This window comes from Artibeus jamaicensis, unplaced genomic scaffold (genome assembly GCF_021234435.1).
Source record: "Artibeus jamaicensis isolate MK-2021 breed Jamaican fruit bat unplaced genomic scaffold, CSHL_Jam_final contig_456, whole genome shotgun sequence".
NCBI classification, from domain to species: Eukaryota; Metazoa; Chordata; class Mammalia; order Chiroptera; family Phyllostomidae; genus Artibeus; species Artibeus jamaicensis.
The window spans coordinates 620170-646209 of NW_026521839.1; the positions used below are offsets into that span (position 1 = coordinate 620170).

A 26040-nucleotide genomic window follows, 5' to 3' on the forward strand; every position below is an offset into this window, starting at 1 on the left:
CGAAGGCTTGGGACTTCGCTGCAATCGCAGCGCGCAGCCGCCGGTGAACTTGGTGGTTCTACGTGCCTGTGTCATCACTACCGGTGTCACTTCTGAATGGCCTGTTGGGTTACTTTTCCCTATCCCGTTGTTCTCTGGGAATTGTAGTCAATAAGTGCCTGCTGCACTTGGGCTTTAGCGACCTTTGAACTACAATTCCCGGCAGACGAAGAGATGCACCCGCCGGTAGTTAATAGTGAGCCTGCGATTGCCTCAGCAGGAGAGTGTGCTCTAGTGACTTGGGAAGCGTGGGTTCCCCGATAGGGAGCGGGGCAGGTTATAACTACTCCTTTAAGGAGGGGGATCGCTGAGGTCACGGTCGTGGGTTTGCACTGTCGGCTGGGCGGCGCCATGGCGGTGAGTTTTTGCGGGAAGAGAGTCCGCTTGGCCTGTCCCTAGAACTGGGCGATCTGTGTGTTTGCCAGAACTACAAGCAAGCTTCAGGTGGTAGCCTCTGCCCTGAAGGGAAAAGTCCTTCTCTAAAGAAAGGGGAGCTCCTGTCCCTCATGTTTGAGGCGTGGCTTTTCTTGCAGGTCACGATGAGCCAGGAACGGGTGTCTTTAACTTTACAGATTACTTAATGTCATGTGTGTTATTTCGCCGAGTTTCTAAATATGATTTGCAGAGAGAAGACTATGTAACATTGATCCTCGCTTTCAACAAAAAATTGAGCGCACCCCAGTGAGACAGACAAAAATCTATGCATTCGTAGTGTTTATATGTGTGTGGTCTACATACTAAAATATATGCTAAAATATGTCAGGTGCTGATAAGCGGGACAAGGAAGTGTGGGGTGGGGTAGGGTAGGTTTGCAATATTAGAAAGTTGATCAAGAAAGGCTTTGTTGAGAAGATGGCATTGTGGCAAAAAGGAGGTAGGAAGCCACACACCTACCTATACGGAGGAAAAGATTTCCAGGCAGAAACAACAGTGTGAGTGAAGAGCAAGGAGGGTTGTGTGTCTAAACGCTGATCCGGGGAAGATGGTGATGATGGAGAGTGTGTGTGGGAGGGACAAGGGTGGATCAGTGGGTTGATGTAGGTCATCGTAAGGCCTTGTAAGCTGCTGATTGAAGAATGGGTTCAAGAAAGAATGGGAAGGGGGGGACTGGAGATTTTGAGTATGGATAACTCTTGAGGAATTCTATAAAGGAAAGTGGAGGAATGGGGTAATAAATGAAGGTCAAAACAGAACTTTTTTTTTTTAAGACAGGAGAATTTATACAATACTTGTATGCTCACAGGAATTATCCTGTATAGAGGGAAGATTGATTCGGAAGAGAAGAGATTGCTGGAGTGATTGTTCCTGAATAGAATAGGGGACAGAGGATCCAGTGCGTCAGTGGAGGGATTAAGTAGGACCATATTCATCTATAGTAACAGGAAAGAAGGCAGAATATATGGGTACAGATGCATGTGGGTCAGTAGATGTGATGAGAGAGGCTGTGGAAATTTTCTGTTCACTTCTTTTTTTCTCACTCAATTAGGAACCAAGATTATCAGCTAAAAACAAGGGTGGGAGAGGAAGGGTTGGAGGTTTGAGGAGGGAGGAGAAAGTATAAAACAATTTTCTAGGACATTGCCATTAGTAGAACTTTCTGTGGTAATGAAAATGTTCTATTTTTGCACTGTCTCATTTGGTAGCCGCCAGCCCCATGGGGCTATTGATCATTTGAGATGTGCCTACTGCAGTGGAAGGACTGAAGTTTAATGTAATTTTACAATTGTAGTCATGTGTGACTTTTGTACTAGACAGTATGCACATTTAAATTTGAGAAGCCCTGGTATAGGAGGAGTAACTGAGTGGGTTTCAGAAAGTAGTATTGTTGGGCATCCCTCGATGTTAGTGGTCATGAATTTAAGTTGAGACTAGTCAGCTGCCTGAATGAAGGAGCAGAGCAGATAGATAGAAGGATTGGAGTTTGCCAGGCAAGAATGATGAAGACAAGGGCAAAGGAGTGATTATACAGGTGGACTTAAGGGATAGAAGTGAAGGATTGGGGTGGGAGGGGTCTAAGGGTTAGTGAAAAGGGGTCACTATCAGTAGGTCTCAATGGGGTTGAAAAATTATTGAAGTTGGAATTCTAGCAGAGTTAGGACCAATCAGGTCAATAACTAACATTTTTTAGGTATTATGCTTTGTGTTGAGTGTTTTATTTGTATTATCTCATTGAATCTTCAAACTAATGTGTATTTGAGGTAGACATTCTTACCACCTGCAGTTAACAAATGAAGATATCTACACTTAGAGAATTTAACTAATATAGCTAGTACATGATGAAGGTGGATAAGAACTTGAATAGATTGACTCCTTTGTGAATCACTGTGCTGTATTGTTTTCCAGGGAAAACCAGGACTGATTTCTGGTCCAAAGCTTTTGTTCCAGGCTGCACAGTGTGCCTCACCACCAACCCCACCCCACACCTCATTGGTGGTATTCTCAGCCAGCGAAATTTGCAGGTCCTTCTTTTTTTACTTGGTGTTAATGGGAATGGGCTTTTAAACTTAAAAGACCTGAATACATTTTTCAGTTTCTTTTAAAGTTTTATATAAGGAACTGGTAGATATTATTGTTTCACTTTATTTACTTGGCCTTTGAAAATATTCATCTTTTACATTGTTATGATACTGGTTGGTTTTATTGGAAGAATCCAATAAGAGATCCCTTTAAGAAAGAACAAGTAACAATAATAACAATATTGAGTTGGCCACAAAGTCTATATGTTTTTATTTCTGTAGAATAAAAGACACATTTTTCATTTTCACCAGTAACTTTATTGGTTGGGATATTTTGAGTATGTTGGTAAAAATCAGTGGTAGAACATTGATTTTTCTCAGTTAATGTCTCCATTTGATTGCTGTCAATTTCAACTGATCTACCATGCAACTGTGGAGCATCATCCAGTGAGAGAAATCGCCAGCATGCAACTTCCCAAACCACTTTTGACATGTTCTGTCAGTCACAGCACCTTCTCCATACACTGCACAAATCCTTTTTTTGCATTTCAGCTCCCTTTTTACCTTTTAAAAAAAAAAGATTTTATTTATTTATTTTTAAAGAGAGGAGAAAGGAAGAAGAAAGAGGGAGAGAAATAGCAATGTGTGGTTGCCTCTCATGTGTCCCCAACTGAAGACCTGGTCTACAACCCAGTCTTGTGCCTTGAGTGGGAATCCAACCGGTGACTCTTTCCAACCGGTGGATTGAGTGCAGACTGGCACTCAATCCACTGAGCCACACCAGCCAGAGACTTTTCTTGAACCAGTAAAGCATCACATGTCAGAAATGTTGCACATTTTCTTCCATCTTCAATATTAAAATGGCTATACAAAAATTCACCATTTTTCATAGTTTTTTAAGTGTGCAGATATAACAGCTGTCCCAATACAATCTAACAAAATTGTATTGAATGAAGTTAAAAACAGCTAAGTGCTACTAGAGCCATCTTACAGAAAAAAAAAAAAAATTCTTGGCCAGCCGAATAACTAAATGTATTGATTACTTACTCTGTGCCAGGCATTAGTGTTTTGCTTAATTTTTCATCAGAACAACCGTATAGTAGGTGCTGTTATTATCCTCATTTTACTGATGGGGAAAATAAGGCATCAGATACACTAAGAGGTAGATGTGGAATTTGAGTTCATTTGTTCCCATTCTGGAGCCTTTTTAAATTTTATTTTTAATTTTATTTATTTATTTATTTTTAAAAACTTTTTAAATTTATCTTTAGAGGGGAAGGGAAAGAGAAAGGGAGAGAAACATCAATGTATGGCTGCCTCTCATGTGTCCCCTGCTGGGAACTGGGCTCATGCAGGCCCACGCTCAATCCACTGAGCTACACCAGCCAGGGCTAGAGCCTTTTTAAAAATCATTGTACTATTGCCAAGTGTAATCTCATTGTGGACTTTCTTTTACAAACACCCTTCCATAAGGAAAGGTTTATTTTTCCGAAGGAAACCTTACTAATAGTAAATTTTGTAAGACAATACAAATGGAATAGTATGGATAGAATGTTAGTTTTTATTTTATAAATTAATTTGTAAAGAGCAAACAATATGCTTTTTATCATAGGAATATTTATTTTATAGAGCTTTTAACAGTTTTAATATCTGAGTTATAAGGTATATCAGTCTTTTAGAGGGGACCTGAGAAGATAATAATGATAGTAGCCAACTTAGAAAAATTTATTGTTTTAAAATTTTTCATTTGGGTAATTTAAGTAGTGAACAAAGTAGAGATAATAGTATTATGTACTTTTTAAAAATATTTTATTTATTTATCTTTAGAGGGGAAAGGAAGGAGAGAGGGAGAGAAATATCAATGTATGGTTGCTTCTCGTGCATCCCCTGCTGGGAACTGGCCTGCAACCCAGGCATGTGCCCTGACTGGGAATCAAACCGTGGTTCTTTGGTTCCCAGGCCTGTGCTCAATCCACTGAGCTACACCAGCCAGGGCTGTTTTTGAATATATTTTATTGATTATGCTATTACACTTGTCCCATTTCCACCCCCCCATCATTCCCCTTCACCTTGCACTCCCTTTTTCCACCCACATTCCCCCGCTTTAGTTCATGTCCATGTGTCATAAGTTCTCTAGCTTCTACATTTCCCATACTATTTTTGCCCTCCCCTGTGTATTTTATACCTACCGTCTATGCTACTTATTCTCTGTACCTTCTCCCCACCTCTCCTCCTCCTACTCCCGTTGCTAACCCTCCATGTGATCTCCATTTCTGTGATTGTGTTCCTGTTCTAGTTGTTTGCTTAGTTTGCTTTTGTTTTAGGTGTGGTTGTTAATATCTGTGAGTTTGCTGTCATTTTACTGTACATATTTTTTATCTTCTTTTTCTTAGATAAGTCCCTTTAACATTTTATATAATAAGGGCTTGGTCATGATGAACTTCTTTAACATGACCTTCTCTGAGAAGCACTTTATCTGCTTTTCCATTCTAAATGAAAGCTTTGCTGGATAGAGCAATCTTGGATGTAGGTCTTTGGATTTCGTGACTTGGAATACTTCTTTCCAGCCCCTTCTTGCCTGTAAGGTCTCTTGTGAGAAATCAGCTGACAGTCTGATGGGAACTCCTTTGTAGGTGACTGTCCCCTTATCTCTTGCTGCTTCTAGGATTCTCTCCTTCATTTTAATCTTGGCTAATGTAATGATGATGTGCCTTGGTGTGTTCCTCCTTGGGTCCACCTTCTTTGGGACTCTCTGAGCTTCCTGGACTTCCTGGAAGTCTATTTCCTTTGCCAGATTGGGGAAGTTCTCGTGTATTGTTTGTTCAAATAAGTTTTCCACTTGTTGCTCTTCCTCTTCCCCTTCTGTAATTTGGATGCTGGAACATTTAAAGATGTCCTGGAGTTTCCTAAGCCTCTCCTCATTTTTTTGAATTCTTGTTCTTCATTCTTTTCTGTTTGGTTGGTTGTTTCTTCCTTCTGGTCTTCTCCATTGGTTTGAGTTCCAGTTTTCTTCCCATCACTATTGGTTCCATGTGCATTTCCCTTCATTTCATTTAGTGTAGCCTTCATTTTTTTCATCTAATTTGCGACCAAAGTCAACCAGTTCTGTGAGCATCCTGATCACCAGTGCTTTGAACTGTGCATCTGATAGGTAGGCTGTTTCTTCTTTGGTTAGTTGTATTTGCTCTGAAGCTTTTATCTGTTCTTCCATTTGGGACTGTTTTTTTTGGCCTGGTCATGCCTGTTATATATGAGGGGCGGAGCCTTAGGTGTACACCAGTGCGGGTCACCCCAGTTGCTGGGTTGTGATGCTGTATGAGGGGGTGGGGTCAGAGAGGGATCCATGGGGCTTACTCTGCTCTCTGTCAGATTTTAGTCCCTTTTGCCACTTCCCACAAGCAAATTGGGTCCTTCTGCTGCTGGTTCCCGGGTGGGTGGGCTTGTGTATGTTCTAGGATCCTATGGGTCTCTCCAACGAACTCTCCTGTGAGACTGGGAATCTCTCCCTGCACCTCAGCCCCCACAAGTGTTTTTAATTGGTGCTTTTAGGCTTTATTTGCCAGCGCTGGAGCCCTGGATTGCATGGTCTGTCTCGCTGCCTGTTTTTGCCTGGTTTATCTGCACGCAAATGTGTGACCTTGGTCAGCCCACTACCTTGCGTGCCTCACTGGATCTGCTCATTGCCATCCTGCGCCCTGGGTCTGCCAGCTGCTGTTTTTTTTCTGCTGCGACCCCTCTTTGTCAGCCACTGACTCCACCCCTCTTACCAGTCTGGATGAACGATTGTCAGACTTCTGTACAGTTCAATTTTCTGTCAGTTCTGGGTTTTTTTTTGTTTCTAAATTGTTGTTGTCCTTAATTTTTGGTTGTGCGAGGAGGCACAGTGTGTCTGTCTATGCCTCCATCTTGGCTGGGAGTCTGTATTATGTACTTCTGTATACCCATGACCCAACTTGAATAATTGCCAGCTCACAACCAATCTTGTTTCTTATAATATTTTACTCCAACCCATTACCCCCCTCAGGATTTTAAGCAAATTTAAGGCATTGCATCATTTCATTTGTATAGTAAGTTCATATTTTAGTAAGTTTTAAAAAATGTAATGATAACTTCTCTTAAACATATCTACAGTGCTGTTTTCACACCTAGGAAGCACATGATGTCTAGTCTCTTTGTGATAATGGTTAACCTTTTTGAGTATTTACCATGGGTCCGGTGCTATGTTAAGTCCTTCATGTGTATTATCTCTTTTAATAATAATATGAGGTGGGTATAATTAGTATCCTCACTTTATAGGTAAGTAGAGAAATGCAGGCTTGAAAAGATTAAGGAACTTGCCTAGGATTCTGCAGCTACTAAGTGTTGGAGCTAAGATGTGGTCAGAGAATCAAGAGAAAGCAAAAATAGAAGTAAGAAGGTGGCTCCCATTCAGCCATTTAGTTGCATAGTGATCTTCGAGCTTGAGATTCATTATCTTTGAAATGATAATTGCTGGTCTGCTCACTTGTTAATGTTTGTAAAAGTGTTTTAGCAACTGCAGAATACTGTGAATATGTGAAAAAGTTTACTATCTAGTTAGTGTTTCTTTACTGGGGGTGATTTTTGTCTCCCAGGAAACATTGGGTCTGAAGACTGGATTCTCACAGTTGGTGGGGGTGATACTGGCATCTCGTGGGTAGAAGCCAGATATGCTCCTAAACAGTACATAGGACAGCCTCTGAAAACAAAGAATTTGGTCCAAAATATCAGTAGTGCCACTGCTTAGGAACTCTGTTAAATAACCGTTTAACTAATTAAAATAACCAGTTGTCTAGTTGAATAACCAATGAAGAAATTGAGGCTCAGATTGATCAAGTGACTTTGTTCTGGGTAATACGAGTTGGTGCTGGGGCCAATATCAGATTTCATTACAATCAACTTTTGAGGTTTGAGGAACAAGTTTTTCTGAGAAGCAGAAACCAACCTCAAAGAGCTTTTGTATACTGAGCACAATCAGTACAGTGAAAAGAAACACATAATTCTAAATACTTTGTAGAAGACTTGCTTTCATGTTTTGTCAAGTGGGTGGCATGGTCATGAGCAGAAAACATTTGTCACGTAACTTCTGTGTCTGTGGCATTGTACTTGGTGCTGAGGTGACTGCAAAGGATCTGAAAGTTGCTGCCTGCCAGGAGTTCACAAAGCCCTTGGGTAAATGTCCTAAGAATCATTTAGCTGCATGCAGTAGAAGTGAACTCAAGTTGGTTCACGTAAAGAGGAAATTGGTAGTAACACAGTGGGATTTCCTATGACCCATGACCCAAGGTTAGCAGGTATAGCTAGGCTTCAATGAGGCCATAGATGCTTTTTTTTTTGCTTTGTGGGCCCTTTTCTCTGTAAAAAATATTAAAACATATTTTACAGCTGTTTTGGCATAAAGGCAAATCTAATGTTATATATTATTTTTCTAAAACCTAAAAGTTTATTGTTTTTCTTGATTTTTTAAAAGAAATTAAAATGTTTGTGTGAGTGTTTAAAAGTATGTGGGCCCTCAGCACTGTGCCTACTGTACCTGCAGGTTAAGTCGGCTATTAGGAGTTAGTTGTACAGGCTGTTTTAAGGGCTGGTGGAAGTAACTTACTTTCTTCTGCCCCAAACCCCTTTGCCAGAACTTAGTCAATCTGTTAATTCACCTGAAAACATAGCAGAGTACACTTAACCACTTCTGCTGCACTTCCCTGAATAAGACTGGACTTTTGTTGCTGAGCAAGAAAGGGAAGGAACAGATACTGCATAGTCTACCTGCAGTCGCTGCCATAGTTTATTTTAAAATGGTGGTCCTTGTGTATTAGACTTGATGATGGGTTAGCATGTACTGGAGTAGAGAGACTGGAGGCAACTTGTTAAGAGGGTTTTAAAGTAAGAGGGAGCAAAGGATCTGAGGTCTGAATGAAGGGGGTTAGTAGCAGGAATGGAAAGGAGTGAACCACTGCCGGGTCTTATTCTTTCTTGGAAAAGGAAATACTTTCTGCAACCACACTTGATTTTATGGAAATTCTCGTGAAAGAGTCGAAATTGCTTAGCATCTTGATTCAAATATGTAACCCAGTTCCTAGTCCATGCTATTTTTTTATGTTCGTGTTATGTAAAAACAGGCAATGAGTTACTCATTTCTTCTCTTAAATCTTTAAATGCTCAACAAATATTTGAGAGACCTCTGTAAGCTAGACATTGAAGATAAAATGAGAAAAAAAGACACAGTTCCCACCATAAACAAACTCACAGTCCTGTAGATACTGATGTCTCTGTGTAATTAGGGCTGTCAGAGGGGAAATATTTATGGGTAGGAACATATTAAGAATGGCATCTCATAAACTCTTGGGGAATCAGCTGAGACCTGAAGAAGGAGAGAGTGAGGCAGAGTCTGGTGGAGTATGAGAGGAGAAGGAATAGTTTGAACACAGGCCCAGAGGTGAGAGCTGGACCTTGGCATATTGGGGGGGGGTGCAGATGGCTTAATAGGTCTGGAATGTGGTGATGGAGGCATGGGGGGATGGGGGATGAGGCTGGGGCTGGGTGATATGAGACAAGAAGGACCTTGAATGCCAGATTTAAGACTATGGACTTTATCCTGAGAGCATAGAGAACCTCTGGAGGGGGATTGAGCTGATCAGTCTTATTTTGATATGATTTCCACTCACAGCAATTATGATTTGGCTGGGATTTGTAGAAATAAAAACGTCATTTTCCTTTGGTTCCTAGATAAACTTCTTATATGTCCGTAACTTTTCACATTGTGGAATCTTTCTCATTTCCTCTTTGCCTTTGTAATGAGGTTCTTTTAATCCACATTTCACCTCTTACACAGGCTGACATTTCGTCTTTCTGTTGCTTGTACTTCTCTTCCTATACTTACTTAAAAAAATAAAAAACAGTAAACCATTCTTTCACTTATAAATGAAAATAGTAAAACAGGTGACAAATTTGTTAGATTTGTACTGAATCTTACCTAATTCTAATACTACTAGTTTGTATTATTACATAATATACAAGGTCTATTTAAGATAGTTATTGGAGAAATAATTGTATGTCTTTTTATTGCATGGAATTTCTTTTTGTATAATACTTCAAAATGCGTAACCATTAAAAAAAATAAAGCTAAGAACCCAGTGTATCTGTGATGTTAGTGGGAAGCAATTTTAAAATTGTTGGGTGGGAGGGGCAGAGGGAGGGCACAATCGAAGGAGACCGAAATCCAGAGGTTAGGTGACTTGGCAAGGTCACCTGTCTAGTGGGTTATAGAGGTATGAGTAGAACCCAGGTATTTTCCCATTTGAAAACGCTGCAAAAGCTAGAAATGTTAGCAGGTGAAGCAAATCTGATTTCCATTCAGTTAATTTTATACCAGAAAATAAAATTCTAGAAACTAATATTAAGTTTTCAAAACAATTAGATTTGTGTATGGTCCATTGATATCCAGATTTTACATTGGCCTTTCCTTAAGTGCTGAGTTCCACTCCACTCTCAGCACACTTACTATTAGCAGCTAATTCTTTGTACCAGAGTCACACACTGAGAATGAAGCTCTATTCTTCCTTTTTTAGACGTAGAGTGATCATGCATGTTTGTCATTTTCATCCCAGGTTGGCTTAAGAGATGGTGGGAATGTTGCCAGGTAGATCCATTCTACTCGAGTTATGCATGCCATTCTGTATTTTGTTTTAATTTCATATTAATAGTTTGATAACCATTTCAGAGAGTTCTGTATCAGCTTTCTTGGAACAAAAACGATGCCACCTCTATTCCTTGGGTCTGAACGTCCTTCTTTGCTAGTATGGCTGCAGATTGACAATCAGGCACTGCTCCATCCTGTACTTTACAAATATAGCATGAGGCAAAAGTAGGTTTGCAGTTGTGAGTACCCAACTTGTATTATTATTTATTATGTATTGTATTATTTCCAAACACCTGTAAATCTACCTTTGTCAACCCTTGTATTTATGTATTTTAACTAAATAGGAATGTTTCACAAAAGAGTATTTCAAAGCTTTTTATACATGTAAGTAATTCTTTAACCATCCCTTTGGGGTTTGAGGTGTACAGGTCATGATAACCCTAACTTTTAGTCTTGTTCATTTAAATTTCAATGTAGCCATGGAAAAAAATGGATCTATCACTAAACAGCTCAGTTCTGTGTGAACCCATTTTTTTTAAAGCAAGTCTTGAAGTATAGAGTGGGTTATTCTATCGCTTTTGTTTCTAATAGGAAAGAAAAGGAACAGCCAAAGTGGACTTTTTGAAGAAGATTGAGAAAGAAATTCAACAGAAATGGGATACTGAGAAAATATTTGAGGTCAATGCATCCAATTCAGAGAAGCAGGCTAGGTGAGTAACAGTTTGTGAAGTTCTGCACATTGTGTTTCTAAAACGGTTGGCTTTATGGAACAGAACCTGCTCTGTGGAAAACATACAGCAGGTTGCTTTTAGAATTTCTGAAATGGGCTAAAGGAGGTAACTTCCATTTTCCGCATTTAAAATTAGAATCCTCTTATGGAATTCTTAAAGGATTTTTTTCTACATTAAGGGTTTTTAAAAAATAATTTTTCATATTCAGATGAAAGAGGATGTTTTGAAATTTTATCTTTGCTGACTGGTAAAGTGAAATCCTTCTATTAGAGAAATTGATATTATAGTGATAATTATCTTCACAGATACAAAATATAAATTTTTAAAGGTATCCGTATTGAAGATCTTACATCATAAATGCTGTATAGCCTCAATGTTAAGACTCACTGATAATAAGACAAACTATAGACAATGATGTGATATTGAGGAGGAATGAAAACAAAATAACTGGCCCACAGCAGTGCCACAATAAACATAGGTGTTCATTATAAGATGAATCTCAATTTCTGACATGTTGAAATGTAGAAAAGTAATGCTACTTAGAATTAGTGAAATACATTGATAACAATAATAGTAGCTAACATTGACAATTTACTGTTCAATATGTAAAAGCAGTAGGAAATACACCACTTTCTACATGCAATTCTCAATTCACTCTTATTAATAAACCTTTATTTTTATTTAAAAAAATTTTTTTAATTGATTATGCCATTATAGTTGTTCTATTCCCCCCTTCATTCCCCTCCACCCTACGCCTCCATCCCCACCATTACCCCCTCTTTAGTTTATGACCATGTGTCTCAAGTTCTTTAGATTCTATATTTCCCATACTATTCTTGCCCCCCCCATCTATTTTCTATCTACTGTCTATGCTACTTATTTTCTGTACCTTCTCCCCCCTTCTCCTCCCCCCACTCCCCTGTTGCTAGCCCTCCTTGAGATCTTCATTTCTATGTTTCCACTCCTGATCTAGCTGTCCTTTTAGTTTGCTTTTGTTTTAGGTGTGGTTGTTAATAACTGTGAGTTTGCTGTCCTTTCACTGTTCATGTTTTTTTAACTTCTTTTTCTTAGGTAAGTCCCTTTAACATTTCATATAATAAGGGCTTGGTGATGATGAACTCCTTGAATTTGATCTTATCTGAGAAGCACTTTATCTGTCCTTCCATTCTAAATGAAAGTTTTGCTGGATAGAGCAATCTTGGTTGTAGGTCTTTGGATTTCATGACTTGGAATACCTCTTTCCAGCCCCTTCTTGCCTGTAAGGTCTCTTTTGAGAAATCAGCTGACAGTCTAATGGGAACTCCTTTGTAGGTGACTGTCCCCTTATCTCTTGCTGCTTCTAGGATTCTCTCCTTCATTTTAATCTTGGCTAATGTAATGATGATGTGCCTTGGTGTGTTTCTTCTTGGGTCCAACTTCTTTGGTACTCTCTGAGCTTCCTGGATTTCCTGGAAGTCTATTTTCTTTGCCAGATTGGGAAATTCTTCTTTATTATTTGTTCAAATAAGTTTTCCACTGGTGGCTGTTCCTTTCCCCCTTCTGGTACCCCTATAATTCGGATGTTGGAGCATTTAAAGATGTTCTGGAGGTTCCTAAGACTCTCCTCATTTCTTTGAATTCTTGCTTCTTGACTCTTTTCTGTTTGGCAATTATTTGCTTTCTTCTGGTCCACTCCACTGATTTGAGTCCCAGTTTCCTTTTCATTGCTATTGGTTTCCTGTGCAATTCCATTCATTTCAATTAGTTTCGCCTTCATATGTTTGTCTAATTTGTGGCTATAATCAACCAGTTCTGTGAGGATCCTGATCACCAGTGTTTTAAACTGTGTGTCTGAGAGTTTTGCTGTTTCTTCATCGCTTAGATTTATAGGCTCTGGGGCTTTGAGATCTTCTTGAGCCATTTTTGGTCTGTTTGCGCCGTTAAGTACGAGGAGTGGAGCCTTGGACTCCCAGGTCGCTGGGTTGTGATGCTGTATGTGGGGGTGTGGTCAGAGCGGGGAAATGGTGGCCCCCTCTGCTGTTTCGCGGCAGGGTGAGGAGCAGTGCCTTAGGTGGTTCACTGGGCCGGGCCACTCAGAGTCGCTGGGTTATGACTCTGTATGTGGAGGCAGGGTCAGAGCAGGGAAATGGCGGTGCCCTCCGCTGCCGCTTTCTGCGGGGACCCGCTGGGTCTGCTGGGTCCCAGTCCAATGGCCACTCCCTCGCTTGTCTATCTGCGCACGAATGCGCGACCACAGTCAACCCGTAGCCCTGCTCCCTCGCTGTTTCCCCGCGGTCGCTGGGTCTCTCACTAGGTCCAACCCTGCTCCTGGGTTCAGCGCGTCTGAGTCCGTCTGACGGAGTTTTCCTGTGCTACCCGCTCCTCCAGCTGCTGGTTTAGCCCCTCTTACCGGTCAGGCTGAAGAATTTGTTGTTAACAGACTTCCGAAAAGTTCAATTTTCTGTGTTCTGGCTGTGTTTTCTGTTGCTAATATTTAGTCGACTCTAAACTTGGTTGTGTGAGAAGGCACTGTGTCTCCACCTATTCCTCCATCTTGGCGGAAGTCCCCTTATTAATAAACCTTTAAAGTTAGCAATATTTTTACCCGTATTTAATAGATAAGGATATTCTCGCAGAGAGAGGCTGAGTAACAATCCCAAAGTTTCATGGGTGGGAAACGACAGGCCTGGACTTCTTTTCAGGTCTTTCTGATTCTAAATAAAGTCTATATTCCTTTCAAGCTACACTCTACTTGAATTTTTCTAGTTTTAAAGAAAAAAAGAGTTTGCTGTAATATAAAGTCTTTGGTGTTATACTTTCTATTTTAAAGCTTCTGTTTGGTTCTGTAATTTTGGTCAACTTTAAGGTAATTTAAAGTCCTCTAAAGTAAACTGAAAAGCAGCTTTGTTCAGTGAAAGAATGAACCACAGCTATGTGCAGCAATGCTGAAGGAACTTACAAACACTATACTGATTGGGAAGAAGCAAATTACAGAGGTCTATATGAAATGTGCCATTTTTAATAAGCTCATAGGTGAATGAAACTAAATGGTACACTTTTTTTTTTTTAAAGATTTTATTTATTTATCTTTGGAGGGGAAGGGAAGGAGAGAGGGAGAGAAACACCAATGTATGGTTGCCTTTCTTGCGTCCACTGCTGGGAACTGGCCCGCAGGGAACTGGCCTGCAACCCCAGTATGTGCCCTGACTGGGAATCGAACCGCGATTGTCTGGTTCGCAGGCCCGCGCTCAATCCACTGAGCTACACCAGCCGGGGCTAAATGGTACACTTTTTAAAAGAATTTTATTTGAATGATTTACGTTTATTGAGATCACAGTCTGATTTTTTTTTAAAATATTTTATTTATTTATTTTTAGAGAGAGGGGAAGGGAAGGAGAAAGAGTGGGAGAGAAACATCAATGTGTGGTTGCCTCTCGTGAGTCCCCTGCCGGGAACTGGCCTGCAACCCAGGCATGTGCCCTGACTGGGAATCGAACCGCGATACTCTGGTTCACAGGCCCGTGCTCAATCCACTGAGCTACGCCAGCCAGGGCTGATTTTTAAAATATACTTTATTATGTTATTACAGTTGTCCCATTTTCCGCCTTTAGCTCCCCTCCACCCTCCTCCCGCCTATATTCACCCCCTTTAGTTCATGTCCATGTGTCATACACATAAATTCTTTAGTTTCTACGTCTCCCATATTATTCTTACTCTCCCTCTGTTTTCTACCTACCATCTATACTACTTATTCTCTGTACCTTTTCTCCCTCTCTCCTCCTCCCATTCCCCTGTTGCTAACCCTCCATGTGATTTCCATTTCTGTGGTTCTGTTCCTGTGCTAGTGTGTTTTTGTTTTTGTTTTTGTTTTTGTTTTTTGTTTAGGTGTGGTTATTAATAACTGTGAGTTTGCTGTCATTTTACTGTATGTGCTTTTTATCTTCTTTTTCTTAGATAGGTCCCTTTAATATTTCATGTAATAATGGCTTGGTCATGATGAACCCCTTTAACTTGGCCTTATCTGGGAAGCACTTATCTGCCCTTCCATTCTAAATGAAAGCTTTGCTGGATAGAGCCATCTTGGATGTAGGTCCTTGCATTTCATGACTTGGAATACTTCTTTCCAGCCCCTTCTTGCCTGTAAGGTTTCTTTTGAGAAATCAGCTGATAGTCTTATGGGCACTTCTTTGTAGGTAACTGTCTCCTTTTCTCTTGCTGCTTTTAAGATTCTCTTCTTATCTTTCATCTTGGCTAATGTAATTATGGTGTGCCTTGGTGTGTTCCTCCTTGGGTCCACCTTCTTTGGGACTCTCTGAGCTTCCTGGACTTCCTGGAAGTCTATTTCCTTTGCCAGATTGGGGAAGTTCTCATGTATTGTTTGTTCAAATAAGTTTTCCACTGGTGGCTGTGCCTTTCCCCCTTCTGGTACCCCTGTAATTCAGATGTTGGAGTGTTTAAAGATGTCCTGGAGTTTCCTAAGCCTCTCCTCATTTTTTTGAATTCTTGTTTCTTTGTTCTTTTCTGATTGTATCTTTCTTTCTTCCCTCTGGTCCACCCCATTGATTTGAGTCCCAGTTTCCTTCCCACCACTATTGGTTCCCTGTACATTTTCCTTTATTTCATTTAGCGCAACCTTCATTTTTTCATCTAATTTGTGACCAAATGCAACCAATTTTGTGAGCATCCTGATTACCAGTGTTTTGAACTGTGAATCTGATATATTGGCTGTCTCTTCATTGCTTAGTTGTATTTGTTCTGGAGCTTTGATCTGTTCTTTTGTTTGGGCAATTTTTTTGTCCTGTTGTGCCTGTTATATATGTGGGGCCAAGCCTTAGGTGTTTATCAGTGCGGGGGTGCTGAGTTGTGAGGTTGTATGTGGGGGCAGGGTCTTAAAGGGAACCATGGCGCTTGCTTTGCTCTCTATGGGATTTCAGTCCCTTCTGCAAACTGGGCCCTTCTGGTGCTGATTCCTGGGTGGGCCGGCTTGTGTGCGTTCTAGGATCCTGTGGGGTCTCTCCAGTGAACTCTCCTGTGAGGCTGGGCATCTCTCCCAGAATCTCAACCCCCACAGGTGTTTTCAGTTGGTGTTTTAAGGCTTTATTTCCTAGCACTGAGACCCTGGGTTGCATGGTCTTTTTCCTTCCCCAGTTTCACCTGGTTTATCTATGCGCAAATGTGGGGCTGCTTGGTCAGCCAGCTGCCTTGTGCACTGTGCCCCTCCACAATATGCTGCTTGGCTGGGACTGCCTGCTGCTGCCTTGCACACCCGGTCTGCCAGCCACCGCTTTGCTGCGATTCCTCTCCACCCAGCTGCCCGAGTCCGCTCCTTCTACTGAATATGTCTATTTTAACTCCTTGGTTGTTAGACTTCCATTCAGTTTAATTTTCTAGCAATTCTGGTTGTTTTTTGTTTCTAAATTGTTGTTGTCCTTATTTTGATTGTGTGAGGAGGCACAGTGTTTCTACCTACGCCTCCATCTTGGATGGAAGTTTAAATGATAGACTTTTTAAGGGCATGGACACAGGTTCAAACTATTCAAAAACAAAGGAATGAAAAAGTGAATTTCAAGATAATGGTTCTCTGCCCTGACTGGTATGGCTCAGTGGGTTGAGTGCCGGCCTGCAAACTGAAAGGTTGCCATTTCGATTCCTGGTCAGGGGGCACCTGCCTGGTTTGTGGGCCAGGTCCCCAGTGGGGGGTGTGCAAGAGGCAATCACACATTAATATTTCTCTTCCTCTTTTTCTCCCTCCTTTCCCTTCTCTCTAAAAATAAAAAATAAAAATTTTTTTAAAAAGATGATGGTTATTTCTAGTGGCAGAATAGGGAAGAACATATAGGTAGCTTCACTGGGTTCAAATGTTGGATGGTGAGTTTAAAGGTGTTCATTGTATTGTGCTTCATAACTTATATATGTATTTTAGGTACAATTGATTAGAGAAAAGAATATAATAAAACAGCTTTAAAAGGTGCTTTTTAGATGAATTTATAATATACCATCCAATATTGAGGATGTTTTATCTGAGGGAGTTTGAATTACTTTATATATTTAATAAAAACAAATCTCATTTAATCAGTAAAACATTAAATGTATTCATATTCTTAACAGTCTTAAAATTTTAATTTTTAGTATATTACCTTTACTCAAACATTTTAGCTTAAGTTAAACCTCCAAGTATATTTATTTCTTAATAGCCACGTATAAATGTCCAATCCTTTCAAAAGTAAGTTTTAATTTTAGGGATCTTTTAATTTTGATGTTTATAAATTTAATTTTAAATATTATTTAAATAACTGCAGTTTAAACAAATTATTTATAGCAGGCATTCTCTTTACCATAGTTCTTCATTGTAAAAGGCGTTTAACATTTTCCTGTCTGTACTTCCTTTTTTATATGATTGTTCAGCAGCAAGGGCAAGTACTTCGTAACCTTCCCGTATCCATACATGAATGGGCGGCTTCATTTGGGACACACGTTTTCTTTGTCCAAATGTGAGGTAAAGCTTCCTCCATTTAATATAATGGGATGGTGGGTCTTTAATAAATACTAATTTGAAGAAAATAGTATCTATAGAATTCATTTCCTGTTAAGAGAACTTAGATTTCCTTAATTTTAAGCATAATTTTTATACTTAAGTAATTTAATTTTCGTGCGCTATGTATGTATGTGTGCAGTGGTCTAGGTATGTATGTTCACAAGAAATTTCGAAGTTGGTGAAAAGACACAAAAAAAGGGATAGTGGGTTAGAACTTTGGAATGACCATAAAATATTGTCAGTGTTTTAAAGGAGGATGTGAAGAGGAAAACTGAGCTGATGCTCTCTGTGAAAAGTTAGCATTTTCTATTTGCCTAGCATAGACATTTGTAATTTAAATTTAATTTTCTTTCTCTAGTTTGCAGTAGGGTACCAGAGATTGAAAGGAAAGATTTGCCTGTTTCCCTTTGGTTTACACTGTACTGGAATGCCTATTAAGGTAAGACTGATTTAGGTATTGGTTTCTATTCTTTTTGGCTTAGAACAAATAGAAATATACAGTTTGAGAGCTTAAAATAGGACTTTCAAATGCTTCTATATTAAAGTGACTTTGAAATGAATTTATTGTAGGGAAAATTATATTTAAAAAGCATTTCAAGAAGTGTTTAAATAAAGGGCACACATTAATAATGGTTTAAGTGATTTGGTACCTTTTGGTTGTCATATATTCATACTTTTGTGTCAGGTTAGACAATAACTACTACCAAGGAAAATGTGCATGTTTTGAGCATTCAGACATATAGGATGTTGGCATAAAGTAATAAAAACTTGTATCATATTTTGATTATTTTTGCAAATGTCTTCATTTATCATTAATTTATATTAGAAATAATTCTCAGTAAAGAATAGACCAGAACATTAGAGTCGAAGGGATTCCCTAAATGTTATAAGTTTAGGAAATTTAACCCAGATTTGTTTTTATTCTTCAATCATTTATTGTGAAAAATGTCAGACTTATAAAAAAAGTGAAAGGATAGTACAGTGAACACCAATACACTGTTCACTTAGAGTTACTAAGTGTTGACCTTTGCCGAAATTTAGTTCTGTCTCTCAAACACATAGAAACATACATGCTTTTTTCTTGCCTTTTCTATGAATTCTTTGAAAGTAAGTTGTAGCACCATGACATGTCTCCTCTGAATACTTCATCATGGTCTTTTGAGAGTAAGGGCATTCTACATGATTACAATGCCATTATCCCCTTGGAGGAGTTTAACATTGGTGTAATATCATTTTATTGATCTAATCTGTAGTCAGTTGTGGGTAGTTGTCTTAAAATGTTGTTTCTGTTGTTTTTTACTTTTTATTTTATGGATCACACATTGTAGTTTGTTACCATTTCTCTTTAGTTTTTCATGGCATTGATATCTTTGAAGAATTTTATAGACCATCCCATATTTTGAGTTTTTTTTATTGTTTCTTCATGATTAGATTTGGGTTATTTGACAAGAATATTACATAGGTGAGGTGTAAACTTCCCACTGATCACATCAAAAGGCATACAATGGCCGTCTGTCCCATTTTAGTGGTATTCAGTTAATACCTGTTAGATTTTTTTTTATTCTAAAGGTGGCTTTTCCCTTTTTTTAATTAAAAGGTAATCTTTAGGAGAGGCCGAAAGAAATACTTAGAGAGCCTCTGACTGTCTGGTTACCCAATAATCCAGTGGTTTTGGCATCCTATGATGTTCCTTGTTTGTTTGAATTATTGAATTGGTGGTTGTACAATGGTGTCATTCTTTCCTCATTTATTAACTGAAATTCTTCTGCATAAAAGAGTCCACTTTTTAAAATTGACAATTTTATATTTGTGTTTTTTCTTTCTTTTAATATATTTTACTGATTATGCTATTACACTTGTCCCATTTCCACCCCCCCATCATTCCCCTCCACCCTGCACTCCCTTTTCCACCCACATTCCCCTGCTTTAGTTCATGTCCATGTGTTATAAGTTCTTTAGCTTCTACATTTCCCATACTATTCTTGCCCTCCCCCTGTCTATTTTATACCTACCATCTATGCTACTTATTCTCTGTACCTTCTCCCCCTCTCTTCTCCCACTCCCCTGTTGCTAACTCTCCATGTGATCTCCATTTCTGTGATTATGTTCCTGTTCTAGTTGTTTGCTTTTGTTTTAGGTGTGGTTGTTAATATCTGTGAGTTTGCTGTCTTTTTACTGTACATATTTTTTATCTTCTTTTTCTTAGATAAGTCCCTTTAACATTTCATATAATAATGGCTTGGTCATGATGAACTTCTTTAATGTGACCATATCTGAGAAGCACTTTATCTGCTCTTTCCATTCTAAATGAAAGCTTTGCTGGATAGAGCAATCTTGGATGTAGGTCTTTGGATTTCGTGACTTGGAATACTTCTCTTCCAGCCCCTTCTTACCTGCAAGGTTTCTTTTGAGATACCAGGTGACAGTCTGATGGGAACTCCTTTGTAGGTGACTGTTTCTTTATCTCTTGCTGCTACTAGGATTCTCTCCTTCATTTTAATCTTGGCTAATGTAATTATGTTGTGCCTTGATGTGTTCCTCTTTTGAGTCCACCTTCTTTGGGACTCTCTGAGCTTCCTAGACTTCCTGGAAGTGTATTTCCTTTGCCAGATTGGGGAAGTTCTCATGTATTGTTTGTTCAAATAAGTTTTCCACTTGTTGCTCTTCCTCTTCCCCTTCTGTAATTTGGATGCTGGAACATTTAAAGATGTCCTGGAGGTTCCTAAGCCTCTCCTCCTTTTTTTGAATTCTTGTTTCTTCATTCTTTTCTGTTTGGTTGTTTCTTTCTTCCTTCTGGTCCACTCCTTTGATTTGAGTCCCAGTTTTCTTCCTATCACTATTGGTTCCATGTGCATTTCCCTTCATTTCACTTAGTGTAGCCTTCATTTTTTTCATCTCATTTGCAACCAAAGTCAACCAGTTCTGTGAGCATCCTGATCACCAGTGTTTTGAACTGTGCATCTGTTAGGTTGGCTATCTCTTGGTTACTTAGATGTATTGGCTCTGGGGCTTTGATCCGTTCTTCTGCTTGAGCTTTTTTTTTGGGGGGGGGTCTGGTCGCACCTGTTATGTATCAGGGGCAGAGCCTTAGTTGTTCACCAGTGTGGCTCAACCCAGTTGCTGAGTTGTGATCCTGTATATGGGGGCAGGGTCAGAGAGGGAACCATGGTGCGTGCTTTGCTTTCTGTCGGATTTCAGTCCCTTCTGCCACTTCCCTCAAGCAAACTGGGCTCTTCTGGTGTTTGTTCTTGGGCAGGTGGGTTGTGCACATACTAGGGCCCTGAGGGTCTCTCCAACAGACTCTTCTGTGAAGCTTGGAGTGTCTCCTGGCACCTCAACCCCCACAAGTGTTTTCAATTGATGCTTTTAGGCTTTATTTGCCATTGCTATGGACCTGGATTGTGTGGTCTGTCTCATTGCCCGTTTTTGTCTGATTTGTCTGTGCACGAATGTGTGACCGTGGTCAGCCAGGTGCTTTGTGCACCTCACTGGGTCTGCTTGTTTTGCCACTCTGCTCCCGGGATCTGTCAACGCTGACTGCGTGCCCAGGTAGGTCAGGCAGCCACCACTTTTTCTTGTCATGACCCCTCTTCACTGGCCGCGAACTCTACCCCTCTTACCAGTTTGGATGAATAGACGTCGGACTTCTGTACGGTTCAGTTTTCTGTCAGTTCTGGTTGTTTTTTTTGTTGTTCGTTTCTAAATTGTTGTCCTTAATTTTGGTTGTGGGAGGAGGCACAGTATGTCTACCTACGCCTTCATCTTGGTCAGAAGTCTCCTATATTTGTGTTTTTTTTCATACCTTGAACACTATCTCCTTGGAGTCATCTTTGTTTTTGACAGTGGACTCATTATGGTATAACTGAGAGGGAGGTTGGAAGCCCAGGTGCATGTGTGTGTTTTGCAGCTTGCTAGTTTTATAAGCTGTGGTAGATCTTCTCGTCTCTGTTTCTTTCCGTCTGTTTTCTGACTTCATATTTGTTTGTGATGATAAATAATAGAGTATATATAACAACCATTAAATTGAGAAATGCTATTATTAATATTGTTATTCAAAATAATAACACATTATACAATATATTATATATCCTTGTACTTCTAATGCCTAACATATAGTATACTACATTGAGTATTCTGGGTGCTAAATAAGTGCTTGCTGAGTGAATGTAAAATGCTAATTTATATATTAGTGAACTTAGGGGTACACGATTTGTATCGTTTGGATTTTCTGTAATGATCCACTTATATTGGATACATTGCAAAAATTTCAGTCAATTTTAGTTGGCCATAAGAACAAAAAAAAACCAGATTATTTCTACCTTGAATTTTAAACTTCACTGTTTTTAACATTGTGTTTGTGTAGGCATGCGCTGATAAGTTGAAAAGAGAAATAGAGGTATATGGTTGCCCTCCTGATTTTCCAGATGAAGAAGAGGAAGAGGAAGAAGTCAGTGCTAAAACAGAAGATATAATAATTAAGGATAAAGCTAAAGGAAAAAAGGTTTGGTGATTGATGATGCTTATTTTGGTTAAAGTTTTATATTTATGTTTGTCTGATCTATATGTTCATTCCAAGTACTAGCACAGTATATATATTTAAAAAATTTTATGATACCTGGGTTCGTTATAGTATTGGGGCTCATTCTAACATTCTATTCCTCCTTTTCTTATTGGTGACTTTTTTCTCCAACAGGGAGAAACCCGACTGTCCTTATTCACAGTATATGTATATATATTTGGTTTAGTCCTAGTATACTAGTAGTTTTAGAATTGCTAACCTATAACCCTGGGAGATACCATTTCATTAAATAAAGGACAGTGTTGGTATGTAGTTCTTTTTGTCTTTCAGTTAGCCCATTGTTTTTCAGTTACTTCCATAGCTCCTTCCTCATCCTTTTCAGAGTGGTTATATTATATATTTATAATATGATATGCTTAGCTACATTTGTTATAATCTGCATTCCAGCCTGGCTTCCTCCAACATCCTGGTTGAGTTTTAAAAAATATTAACTCTGGGACTTCTGGTCAAGATGGCAGAGTAGGTAAATGCTGTGTTCGCCTCCTCCCATGACCACATCAGAATTGCAGCTAAATTAGATCAGCCACCCTTGAGAACAAACAGAAGTCCTGTAACTAGGGATATAAAAGAGAAGTTATGTGGAGACTGAATATTAGTCAGAAATTGAAATGAACCAGATCATAGGTAAAATTATTTAAAAGATGGATATTAAAAAAATGCACTCTTTGTGGTGTATAGTTGTATTGATTTGACAAAGGCATGGGTCATGTTTCTACCACTGCTATATCATGTGGAGTAGTTCCATCACCTCCAAAACTCCCTGTCCTGCCTTTTTGTAGTTTAAACCCTTTGCCTACTTCCAACCCTTGGTATTTGGTTATCTTTTTGATATTGGTAAAGGTTTGAAAATGAATAAACTCTTGTGAGTATAGTCTAAGCCATCAAAATGAAAAAAGATGCATGTGCTATTGGGAGAGGGAAATAGAGGTTTGGCGTTGAGATCTTGTCTTTGTGATGATAGTTCTTTATGGTTCCACCCACTTGGTAGATTTCCTTGGTATCAGAGTCCTAGTGATTATGAAACTGTAAGTTTGGCAAGCAAATGGTCTGTCTAAATCCTGCAGTATTCTGACATATCAACAGCATTGTTTGGAAATTTAAAAAATTACCAAATGGGATTATTCACTTACAGATATTGTGGTCCTAGAATTTGTTAAGGTGTTGGTTGTTCTTTGATAGAGTATGTTTTTGCTGGTTATTTTCAGAGTAAAGCTGCTGCTAAAGCTGGGTCTTCTAAATACCAGTGGAGCATTATGAAATCGCTTGGTCTGGCTGATGAAGAGATACTCAAATTTTCTGAAGCAGAACATTGGCTTGATTATTTCCCACCACTGGCTATTCAGGATCTGAAGAGAATGGGTTTAAAGGTATGCCTATCACCACTGCAGTTCAGAAAATACAAAGAACACTATTACATTTATGTGATTACATGAGATTTGGACCAGGTATTACCTGAAGTGCTCTAATGAATTGGTACGTTTAGTCTCAGGCTAGAAGCTAATGGGCCTGTATGTGAACAGTAAAATACTTTAATGTTTGTCATATTAGAATGTATATCAATACATTAGCATTTAGTAGAAAGGAATTCTATTCAAAGAATATGAAGAACATTTAGGAATACTTAAAGGTATTATTTAAGTGTTCCTTTTGAGTTTATTACAGTTTCTATATGTTTAATATATGTGTGTGTTTAAAAATACACGTATTAAAAGTTGATGTAGTAATTGTGATATATGATAGGTGGAACTTAAATTTTTTTTTTTAAGATTTTATTTATTTATCCTGAGAGGGGAAAGAAAGGAGAGAAGGAGGGAAATATCAGTGTATGGTTGCCTCTTGTGCGTCCTCTGCTGGGAACTGGCCTGCAACCCAGGCGTGTGCCCTGACTCGTAATTGAACCGTGATCCTTTGGATTGCGGGCCCGCACTCAGTCCATTGAGCTACACCAGCCAGGGCTAAATTTTTGTTTTTAATATTTGATGTAATTTTTAGATGGAAAATAAAGAGTAGAAGAGTAAATATTGATTCTTAGGAATTCTCATTCATAGAGACTATACAGAACTTTACCTTTTCCTTTCTCCTTGTATAGGTAGACTGGCGTCGTTCCTTCATCACTACTGATGTTAATCCTTACTATGATTCATTTGTCAGGTGGCAGTTTTTAACATTAAGAGAAAGAAATAGAATTAAATTTGGGAAACGGTGAGTTTGTTGTCCTTCAATATGAAAAAGCAAAAATTACATAATTCTTGTATTCAGTGCCCCATAGGCTTCTTTGTTCTATTATCCTTTATTTTATTTTTTTTATGGTTTTGCTTTGCTTTTTTGTTCTCCTAAATTATTTTCCTTTTTGTATTACCATTGTCTTAATTCCTCTGAGCTGCTTTGTGTTTATGACAACTAGAACCAGGGAGAATAGGAGTGTTGGCTTTTATGATATCACTAAAGATTCTGTTCAGTATTCCCAGCCAAACAGAAAAGTCATTTTATTTGTGTTTTAGTTTATTCTTTTGTTCTGTAAATTGTGTAAGATTCTCCCTTGATTATGTAGAATGATTAAAAGCTATTTGTATTTCATAAGTGAATTTAAATTTTTAATCCATTGTTGATGAAGGCAGAAATCTTTTATTAAGTTAACTGTATTGGCAATAGAACTACCCATAAATGTATAAATAATAGATGTAGACATTTGTTCAGTTAGAATAAATATTGTAAGATATTTGCAATAGCACCGGCAAATATGTTAGGCTAAAATTTGTATATTATAGCAATATTTGTCACTTATTTTTTAGGTATACCATTTATTCTCCAAAAGATGGACAGCCCTGTATGGATCATGACAGACAAACTGGAGAGGTATTTATTTGTGACATAGAGTAGCTACCATTAATAATTCTTCATATGGCCATAGAGTTTTAAGAAATAGATCAGCGCTGGCTGGTGTGGCTCAGTGGATTGAGTGCTAGCCTGCGAACCAAAAGGTCTCTGGTTCAATTCCTAGTCAGGGCACATGCCTGGATTGCTGACCAGGTCCCCAATAGGGGGCATGCGAAAGGCAACAGATCCGTATATATCTCATGTATTGATGTTTCCTTTCCCCTCTTTCTAAAAATAAATAAATAAAATCTTAAAAAAAAAGAAATAGAAGCCTAAAACATAACTTTATTCCAGTGCTGAGGTACATTGTAGTGATACTCTGGTGGCAGTAAAGAGGGAGGTAGAATGCTGTTATGGGTTTCTGTATCTTGTCTTGGGCCTTGCTTCTCCAAGAGTGGCCCTAGAACAGCTACATCAGCTTGTGATAGACAAGCAGTTCTGATCCTTATCCTAGACTGCTGAATTAGAAGTTCTGGGGCCCAGGAATCTGTCTTTTAATAAGCGCTCGCTGTGATTCATGTGCATGCTAACATTTGTGAAGCACTGCCTGGAGACTGCTCTGCTCTGAAAAGATGGTGAGGAAAGGGCTGTGAGATTCAGGGCTGACCTATGCACACAGATTCCGTTTGTTCTTGCTTTGATTATATGCCTACTTGCTTCTTTCCAAAGTACTTTTAGTCATCATGATGCCAGTTCACCCTATGTTCCTATAAGACACATTACTAACATTATTCCTGGTACTGCTTGAGTGCAGCAAGGGTAATTTGCGTAAAGCCTTTGCACAGTAAACCAACATGCCAACATCTGCACTTAGGAGACCCAACGAGTGTGTCTTCCTTTGTTACCACCTTTGAATGCATTTGCAGTCTAGTGACTGCTTGCAACAATCAGCCCTCAATAAAAATGTTACTCATCTGATAGGAGTGAGACTTGATTAAAATTTTGAAAACTTTGAGAGACTTCAGAAGGCCCAGTTTACTGACTAAAAAGTTTTAATATAGTTAATGGCAGCGATATCCTAAATTTTAATAGTATATTATACTTTTTCAAAGCATTTTTGTATTCATTGTCTTATGTGCTCCTCAGGATAGTCTTCTGTGAGGCTCAAAGAGATTGTGACTCCCTTGGGTGAAGCATTAAGGATCCAAGCTAGCTTTTGAATGCACTTCACCAGACCCTGGGTCTAGTGT

At 38.9% G+C, this 26040-nt stretch overlaps 1 protein-coding gene across 4 annotated transcripts in view; it reads left to right on the plus strand.

The window, feature by feature from the left end:
• The first annotated feature begins 230 nt into the window (after window positions 1–230).
• Window positions 231–26040, plus strand: part of LARS1 (leucyl-tRNA synthetase 1) — a 71641-nt gene continuing 45831 nt past the window's right edge. The window contains exons 1-8 of one of the 4 annotated variants that reach the window (XM_037163329.2): window positions 231–396; window positions 10741–10859; window positions 17265–17355; window positions 17753–17833; window positions 21758–21895; window positions 23179–23340; window positions 24063–24175; window positions 24766–24829. In XM_037163329.2, the coding sequence (XP_037019224.2) occupies window positions 391–396; window positions 10741–10859; window positions 17265–17355; window positions 17753–17833; window positions 21758–21895; window positions 23179–23340; window positions 24063–24175; window positions 24766–24829 (774 nt within the window). In that variant the 5' untranslated portion in view covers window positions 231–390. The other 3 variants (XM_037163330.2, XM_037163331.2, XM_037163332.2) reach the window with 3 other exon arrangements.